Source organism: Triticum dicoccoides, chromosome 7B, assembly GCF_002162155.2.
Source record: "Triticum dicoccoides isolate Atlit2015 ecotype Zavitan chromosome 7B, WEW_v2.0, whole genome shotgun sequence".
Lineage (NCBI taxonomy): Eukaryota > Viridiplantae > Streptophyta > Magnoliopsida > Poales > Poaceae > Triticum > Triticum dicoccoides.
Window position 1 is genome coordinate 209,891,930 of NC_041393.1, and position 9,263 is coordinate 209,901,192.

At 46.2% G+C, this 9,263-nt stretch overlaps 2 protein-coding genes across 2 annotated transcripts in view; both read right to left on the reverse strand.

The window, feature by feature from the left end:
• Positions 1-5,894: 5,894 nt before the first annotated feature.
• On the reverse strand, positions 5,895-7,171 carry LOC119338822 (heavy metal-associated isoprenylated plant protein 28-like). The gene is made up of 3 exons (XM_037611046.1): positions 7,166-7,171; positions 6,603-6,675; positions 5,895-6,358 (listed from the first exon to the last, which is right to left on the reverse strand). The coding sequence occupies exons 1-3, from the start codon at positions 7,169-7,171 to the stop codon at positions 6,171-6,173; spliced, it is 267 nt and encodes an 88-aa protein (XP_037466943.1). The 3' UTR covers positions 5,895-6,170.
• Positions 7,172-8,186: 1,015 nt separating this feature from the next.
• LOC119340214 overlaps positions 8,187-9,263 on the reverse strand; it is a 5,301-nt gene continuing 4,224 nt past the window's right edge. The window contains exon 2 of the mRNA XM_037612116.1: positions 8,187-8,826. Within this exon, the coding sequence (XP_037468013.1) occupies positions 8,499-8,826 (328 nt within the window). The 3' untranslated portion in view covers positions 8,187-8,498. The remainder of the gene's footprint in view (positions 8,827-9,263) is intronic.

Below are 9,263 nucleotides of genomic sequence, written 5' to 3' on the forward strand. Positions count from 1 at the left end.
ACCACAGTCCCCCACCTGCCCCCTCCCCCCTAGAACCCTAGCTCACGGCCGTCGCCGGCGCCGCCGCCAACCCATGCCGGTCTACCCATTCCTCTTAGATTAGATAATAAAGTTCAGGTTACCCGGCGATTCCCATACCGTCGCCCCACTCCCTTGAGTTTTTAGATGAGGCCTGTGGTGTCCCTTCCCGCTAGATCCACATACCCTGCTCTAGAATGTCGTAGCCTAAGCTCGGCCACGTATCCTAGGGAGCCCGACGAGCGTTGGGCCAAGAAGTGGTTTATCATGGCCTCTCCGACGGACATTGGCGAGGTGGTCACTGTTCGCCCCGACCTGTCGATCCCAGAGCAACACGTCACCGTGGAAGCCGGCAAAGACGTTGACTACGTTGCCATGTCGAAGGCTTCATGTCAGAATGCTTGCGTATTGCTGTATCTCGGGAAAGCTGACTACGACATCAAGCTCGTCGACAACAACGGCTTCACGGGGGCCATGTCACTGGTTACATGATCCATCCCCAATCCCTCTGGTTCAACTGTTGTCGATCTCTTCGACGGCCCTGCCACTGATCTCCTCCGCAAAGAGGTCAAGGATTTGCGATCCTTATACGCCATCGAGCCCATTTTGTCATTTCTGAAGGACACATTCTACGACGGCGGCTTGGAATCCTCAATTCCCAAGTCAGGTCTCGTCGACCATGACCACGACCATGAGGAGGGCACCCACAAAGGTTCTTCCACAAGGGTCTGTGCTCTTCCAGCTGGAAGGATCCCGTCCATGAAATGTGAGGCAACATCCTATCAGCAAATCTTACCTTTTCTATCTTGCCAACCCGTACCATTTGTTGTAGTAGCATTTGTCGTGCGGTGCTATAACTGTGTCGTGTTTAATTATTTCAGTTATGCAAAAATGTATTGTTCAATAGGGTTATGTGATGTTTAAGTATGAATTGTCCACTTCAGTTTCATCAATGGCTATATTTGGTTGTTTATAGTGAGTAGATGCCTTGTTTATCTGTGTTAGGTTGTTAGGTTGGTTGCAGTGAGCATTTTTCCAGTTATCGAGCCGATGCCTTGTTTATATGTATTTTTTCTTAGTTTGGTTGCAGTGAGCGTTTGTCCAGTTATCAAGCAGATGCCTTGTTTATCTGTATTTGGTTGTTAGGTTGCTTTTTTTAGCATTTGTCTAGTTTTCAAGCAGATGCCTTGTTTATCTGTATTTGCTTGTTAGGTTGGTTGCAGTGAGCATTTGTCCAGTTTTCAAGCATATGCCATGTTTATATTTATTTGCTTGTTAGGTTGGTTCCAGTGAGACTCTATCTAGTTTTGAATGGCTATATTTGGTTGTTATACTGATCATTTATGCCTTGTTCATTTCAGTCATTCACAATGTGTTGTTCATTATGTGCAAGTCGGAACTGTGCTGCTCGACTGCATCAATACTAGTTTGAATCGCTATATTTGGTTCCAGTTATGCCTGGTGTAGTTAATACATGCCCTTTATTCAGTTTTACACATTTATCCAATGATGTTTAAGCATTACCTACGTTCTATTCATTTTCAACAATACTAGTTTGAATTGCAATATTTGATGGTTGTTAAGCCTACTGTCGGTAACATTGCCTTCCATTTTATATATGCTTTAATAGCATACTGAAACCAACACATTCAAGCTATCATTTGGAGATGATATTGTTTACCTTTGATATATTTGTTTGATGTTAAGGTTGCCGTACTTATCATGCCTTTCCACTACTTATGCAGGACAACAACGAGAAGGGCCACCATTTTCCGCCGAGGTTAGCTTCATCCCTCGGCTTGTACTCCCCCGTCATTCCATAATGTAGTGCATATAGATCCAGGCCTGGACACTTGTTAGCTTCTAATATTGACTTGTTGCTTGTAGGTACATATGCCCTTGGCAAGGATCCATGCATCGACCCTTTTTGCGTATGGGGCAACGAGATATTCATGAACACGCATCAAGTGAGGAAACTGATAAGGATTATTAGCAAAAAGATACGAATGGCGGCAAGCAAATTATTTGTTTATGCTCTATCCAACACAATAGTGAGCTGTAGGATGGTAATTACAAACTCTGTAGCCTTCTCTTTTTACTGCCCATAATGAGTTGTTAGACAAAAATGTCTGAATCTTTTTCGTTCGCAGTGGTTCCTGAAGTAGTTCACTCAATATTACCTCACAAAGTACATGATTGGTGGACACGCAATGAAGGTTAAAGTATTTCATCCAGACTACAATGAGCATCGAGAAGTCGTAATGAAGACAGTGAAGGATGGATGGGCAACCATCACAAGAGGCTGGCCTAGAGTCGTGCGCGCATACGCGTGGAGGATGGCACAATATGGGCATTCCGCTTCAGCTTCTCCAGCAACCATAATGTCTTTCTCCTCTTTCTTCACAATCTTTAGTACAACTGCGGTTCATCATTCTTTACTTGGTGCTTCTGTCGTTCTTCAGTATATGTACCTGTGCATCGAATTATGCATTCGTGGTTGAACCTATATATGTAATAAACCTGGTTGGATATGAAATAAGTGATTGCCTACTTACAAATTCAAAAAGGTGATTTTTAAATTAGGGATTAACTAGGGATTAATTAGGGATTACACTGCGCATGGTTTGCAAAAGCGAAACGTCTCCGATGGACGTGGAGATCAGACACGTTTCTAGGATCCACTACGTGTGCGATCAATCTCCACCGCGCACACGATCAGTCAAGAAAAATTGTGTGCGATCAATCTCCACTGCACACACTATTAGCCAAGAAAAAATGTGTGCAATTAACAACAGCATCGCACATAGTTCTTTTTATTAAATGTTTGCGATAGTCACCTTATCACACACGCTTCAAAATTATTGACTGTTTGTGATGTTGTGCGCATCGCAAACGTTTGGTACTTCTTGGATTAACTGTGTGGGATATACATACTAACGGAAACGTATTCCTTGGATGGACTGTGTGGAATATACATACGAACGGAAACGTTTAGCGGGGGCTGACTGTGTGGGATGTACTTACGACCGAAAACGATTTCGCATGTATAATTGTATTTTTTTAGCAGTACTGTACATATAACTGTATTTGCTTGCTCGCCGGTCGCACAGGACCTCATTTTGCCGAGCGTGTGTGCCAGGAGGGCATATCCCCGACGGTTTCTGGGCCGTGTGGGAAGGACCCCCCTGTCGCCCACACTCACTTGGCGACGGTTCCAAATGACATCGCGGAAAGGGGTTTAAAACCGTTTGTATAGCACTGACGCGTACCAGTGGCCCCTTCGTCACCAACTACTCCAATTGGGATCATGAGATGGAGGAGCGCTCCCAGTCGCTGGCCCCCTCGGGTGGATGGGTAAGATACGGCATCACGGCCTCAGGTGGATCGCCTTTCCAGGAAGAGGAAGGGACAGATGTCATAGCTCTCCCATGAAAGTGCCGACGCCGGCAAACCAGAAGGGATTAGCGAGACCCGCGACAATGGAAAAGAAGGGTGAGGCGAACCCCAATATGGATGCGTGACCGTTATATTTAAGGAGGCTGGAACAAAAACCGTGCCCGAGATGATAACCGCGTGACCAGTGGGCTGACCTGGTAGGCTATGTTCAGCCCAATCATCCAAAAATAACACAACGACATCACCAACGCAATGAAGGACATGACTTCCCAGCGGGGAGTTTAGGAGGCCGGAGGCACGAGAAGAAGAGCCCGACAGAGATCTCTGAGCCCAGATGCTCGCAACCTCCACCACGCTCGGGGGCTCCTGGCGGGGTCCTATACCTGGGGTGCCTAACATAAAGGAGCCCGACCTCGACTTTGACTAGGGCCCACCAGGCCCAGAGAGCATCAATGAACCCTAAGATGGGGAGGGTGGACTAACGTATGCCCCAAGACAAGCGGCGGCGGCCAGATCGTTCTGGTATCTTCTCCATGTAAACCCTAGACCTCTCTTGTCTATATAAAGGGAGGTCTAAGGCCCTCATTAGGGATCCAATGTAGAAAAAAAACTCTTGGTAGACATATCATACACTATTGTAATCATGTGCACGAGGTATTCCCTCACCATGAATACCAAAACAAAGCAGGACATAGGGTATTACTCTTCGGAGGCCCGAAACTGGGTAAACTGTGTGTGAAGACTCCGTTCCGGTACTTTCGGTCTCGTCATGAACCCTACCGAGGGATCTAACGGGAAATCACTCTGTCAAAGACCCTACCGACGGCTCTTCAAAGCGTATCAGAGGTGTTTCTTTACCCTCCCGTCAGTCAGGTCGTACCTCCAAATAGGGGTACGCACTCCACAGCTCTCCCCCGCTGATCGAGAACTACGTACCTTGGGTTCACAACTTCACACTTAAAATTCCATCGGAGGCTGTGGAGCACAATCAGAGGGCATACCGCGCGGCTCAACCGGACGGTGGACCAACTACATCCTGGTTATTCTCAAGGCACTGTCATAGGCCCACCAGGAATGGCTTCAACAAAAGCATCAAGTTGTTCGACCATGGCTACTTGCTACAACCTCTTCAAAGGATCTGCCATTCGAATGCATTAGGCACAGCAGCGGTGATGTAGCACGCAGTACTGATGAACCTTGCGATAGACAAGGAAGAGCTGGTAAACAGCACAGAGGCGCAGACATGCGACAGGGCAAAGCAAGGACTATAAACCCAACTACAGATGCCATGTATAAACCCTCCCTCTTATATATTTTTCAAAGTTTTTTTGACGAGCTCGACATGTAGTTGGGTTGCTCGGCTCATGTGCTTATCCCTTACGTTTCCGCATTGTCCGGCTAAGGGTGTAAAGGGAGAACCACTGCGATTGCGCTTCCAGCTCAAATGGTCAAAGTGCCTCAGTGGAGAAAGGCAAAAACTGACTGTCATGATAGACGCAAACTGGTCAGCGATCCGATGACTGTGTCAAATTACAAATCGATAGAGGTTATCGGTGTTAAACGATGGGCTGTTGTCAAATGAGCCGAAGTGATTAGTGGTTTAACCTCGACATGGCCGACCACTTCAACATCCGGGACTAGTTACTCGCCCCCACAGTCAAGCTCCTATGACTAAGTGAATGTTGTAAAACCGAAAATAGTTCGATTGCCTGGTTTATGCTAACATATACTGCCTCTGGGCACCGAGACGTCGGCTACGGGTTCAAATGTTGTAGAAACGCCCCTTGTATTATATACAAGGGGGCGGAAGCCGTCGACTGGTCACTTTTAGTATTTAAACGGTCGCACGAGAGTCAAAATAAACAAAACGGATGATAAAGCCAAACATGTCAAAATAAGCTTGTCTATGTACATAATTCAAACTTCAGCATTATTAAGTACCATCTAGAAAAAATCTCCCTCCGCCACCTCCCCCATGCCTCAATCCGCGACGCCGGCGAAGACATCACAGCCTGCCTCACCTTCACTGCACGACACCCCGATGTTGGGTCCGGTGGAGCTCCTCTCCGCTACCCGCCCGCCATAGGAACGACGCAGCCGCTGGCGCATGGCAGCCTCATCACAATGGTGGTTTGCTTGGGGGTGGGCACTGGGTGTGAGGAGATAAATGTATAAACGAGATGGAAGTGTTCACAATCGCCCCTTGCTTTTCCAAACGAAAAAAATCGATGACATGGTTGGTCTCACCTGCACTAAGATTCGTGTTTGGATCCAATGGTCCAGGGTACGTTCGATCCCGATCACTAAAAGTCCGATGTCAGATTTTTAGTGATTTCATAAAAAAATCAGGTAACCCCACAAAAAAAATCATTTGAGTAACGGATTTGGATAATCTCTTTTCTACTTTTCTTTCCTGTGATTGGTTGTTTGGATCAAGCAACCACACCGATCTCTCAACATGGTAACACAGGAATCTTGCATCATGCATCTTTGCCACCAAACTTAATCCCATGCCTTGAGGACATTTTTTTTAGGACATTTTACACATATGCCTGGTTGACCACCCTCAAAGTAGAAAAAAAAATGTGACGTATATACACGTGAGAGGAAAAAGAAATCATCCGAAGCAGAAATAAAGGAAAAACAGAAAGAAGAGACACCAAGCAAGCTCCCAGATTCGATCCGGTTTATGTATGGTCGTTCAACGTCGCCGACATCACCATGTAACTGGCATGCATCTCGCCGGATGAGATGGATCAGAAGAAGCCGTAGTTGTTGAAGGCGAAGCTCCCGGCGGCGTAAGCGCTGAGCAGCTCGTTCCGCGGCGACCAGAGCTCCACCCTGAGCCCCACCCTCCTGAGCGCCTTGAGGATCTTGTTCCGGTTCGCATACCCGGTCACCACCACTTTCTGGATGCTCCCCTCCACCTCCACCCTCTCCACCCCTGCACACATACACCAATCCATCAACAATTTGTGAGATAGAGGAAGAGTCGTATTGCTTCTCTGGTCATTGCACACACAACCATGCCGATCATTCAACCATAGCTAGCTACAGTGAGAAAGGCATCCATGCATGACTAGCTTTGTTAAAAGGAGAAAGGATCGACGCATCATCAGGTTGTTCAGATCTCTCCATGGATGGATGATGGGTGCAATGAAATGACTTTAGTTTAGGAGAGTTTTTACCTTTCACTTTGGACAGGCATTTCCGTACCCTCTTCTCATGCAGCGCCACCATCTCCACTTTCAGCTCGGTGCTCTGCGTGCATGGGGGAAATCAGGGAATGAGCGCTGGTTACGCATGCATGCACATGCACTCGATCATCATGAGAAAAGTACATGAAAAATATACAGTGGACAATGTTTTTTTTTACTAATTGTCCTCTTAGTTTCTGTTTGCATGAATATGTTCTGAGGGAGAAGTAGTAATGAACCTGCCCACCTATGTCTATGATGTTTTCAGGGCAGTGTAGGGTCATATGAGTCATATTGAACTTGCAGTCACTTGCATATGATTGCTATAGATATACTGTTGTCAAATGCTCCAATGAGAATTGCAGATATGTTAAAAGGGTACATGTAGGATGGAGCACATTCATCTTGAAAAACGCGTATTCATCATCGAGGCATCTCATAGAGAGAAATTAGAAACTAATGCAACCTCCCTGAATTACAACCTCTAAATGAACAACAACCAAAAGAGGCACATTTAGATTGCCTTGAGAGTGCGATTAATTAGCAAGACATACCTCCATGGAGGAACCGACGATCGATCTTGCGTACACCACTTTCGAGACGATGGGAAGAAGAGGAAGAAGAAGGGACCAAGATGAGGCCGACGGTGCAGGGCTCTTATAGCAGAAGCAGCAGGTGAACAAGTTTGGTAAAAGCAAAAAGAGCCACCGGCAGGATGTGATGAAGGGAAAAGGTTAAAGAGGGGTGCCCAAGAGATTCCCTGGTGTTTTGAAGCTATTAGCTACAAGACCTAGCTAAGCTGCTTTACTAAAGGGGGCTTAGGTCTACATGGAGAAGAGCGCGACCGGTGGTCGATCGTACCGATCGAGGCCTAGCTAGGCGTCTCACTAACTGCTGCCAGACAGTTTAGTAATCTCCGAGCTCAACTCTCAATGTTGATTTCAGCCTTGATCAGTTGCATCAAGGAGGTGCAAAAATATGTGCATGGCTCTTTCGGCGTTCAATGTCACCATGTGCTAGCTACAGTCACGTACAGACCGATCTGGTTCAAGGAAGAACCACTGGTCGTGGAGGATCTTGGCCTGGTGATGACATGGACGCCATTGACGAGTCCAAGCTAAGCTTGCTTTTGAGGTGTCCCCTGGCTAGCTGGACCTGGAATACAGTTTGGAATGTCTGGAGATCTGCAGGACGGACCTAATGGTTACAAAAAGAGCAAAAGCGCAAAAGGTAAAAGAAGCCATGGGATGGAAAATTAAAGAGGAGCCGTGTGAGATCGACAGCAAATGGACCACGGTGCAAGTTTGGTATTTCTTGCCTTGGCCTCGCCGGCATGATAAGCTACTAGCAGAGATCATGGGCTCTGAAATCATCACATCATCTTCATTTTGTTCTACATGTTGAACGGTAGTCAATTGTTTGCTTTCAATTGATTCCAATCTAACAATGCAAAGCCACTTCAGAGAAAAGGCTAATGATATGCAATCCAACAAAAAGCTGCCCCATCAGCAGAGTAATTATACCTGTTAACAAAATGATCAGAGATAAACACAGAAGAATTTGATAGATAGCATATAACTGTAAATGTCTAAACCACTAGGTTTTTTCTTATTTTCTTCCTGATCACAAATCCAGCTACAGACATTTCTATAAACCTTATTGTGCTGAAAAAACTTATTGCCTTATGATGCAGGCATACAGCAGATCACACAAAACATGGAGAAAAACGAATCAATAGGCACAACACAACAGCCACCACCATATATAATCCACAGGTCTCAAGCCTCGCTAACAAGCCACTAGCTGGCTACTTCTCCCCATCTACTTTTCAGAACGGATATCTTCATCTCCATCGATAATAACGGAAATCCTCGAGACCAATCTCGCCTAGACCCACATGTTTCTGCAGGATCTGGGGGAGAGGTCCTTGAGCCGGACGACATCCTTGTGGCCTGGGCAGCCCTTGCAGGTCTCCTCGTCGAAGTTGCCACCATGGATCTTGCTATGCCGAAGGTAGCCGAACTCGCTGCAAACACTGCCAGGAATGACGTGGTACCCGACATCCTCGACGGGGGTGTGCTCACTACAGACGGCGGCGAAGGTGGCTTCGTCAAGGGTGCCATCCCGGTAGACGATGATACCATCCTGGTCGTTCCTCATAGCCCGAAAGACCTTGTCGAACACCCTGTCCTGCTTCGTCGTCACCGGCATGCATCTGAGGGGACAATAAATGAAATAATCAGACTTAGTTATTCTTCTATTCAGGTTAGCTTCCATGAAAGGAACACATGGGGAAAAGGAAACACTGATCACCATAGAACAACTCAGGTGATCATCACATATATCCAACGTTTGTGCCATGTCATCAGATTTGAAAGGAAAATAACAGAAATGTGTGTCATGCTAATTCAAAATCATGTCGATCGAGATATTTATAGTCTTCTTTACTGGAAGGTGATAATTTACAACTGGGATGTACCCAGGCCTGGATATACCATTGACATGGCGGGCTGGTGGTAGCTACGAGTTGCACTCGAGCTCACCTGCTTCTGCCTCGAAATAATATTTTTGTGAACTTAAGCAAAAAAAAAAAAAAACCAACATACAAGTGCACATGCAGGAATACTAAGTGCACAAAAACATTTATTATAG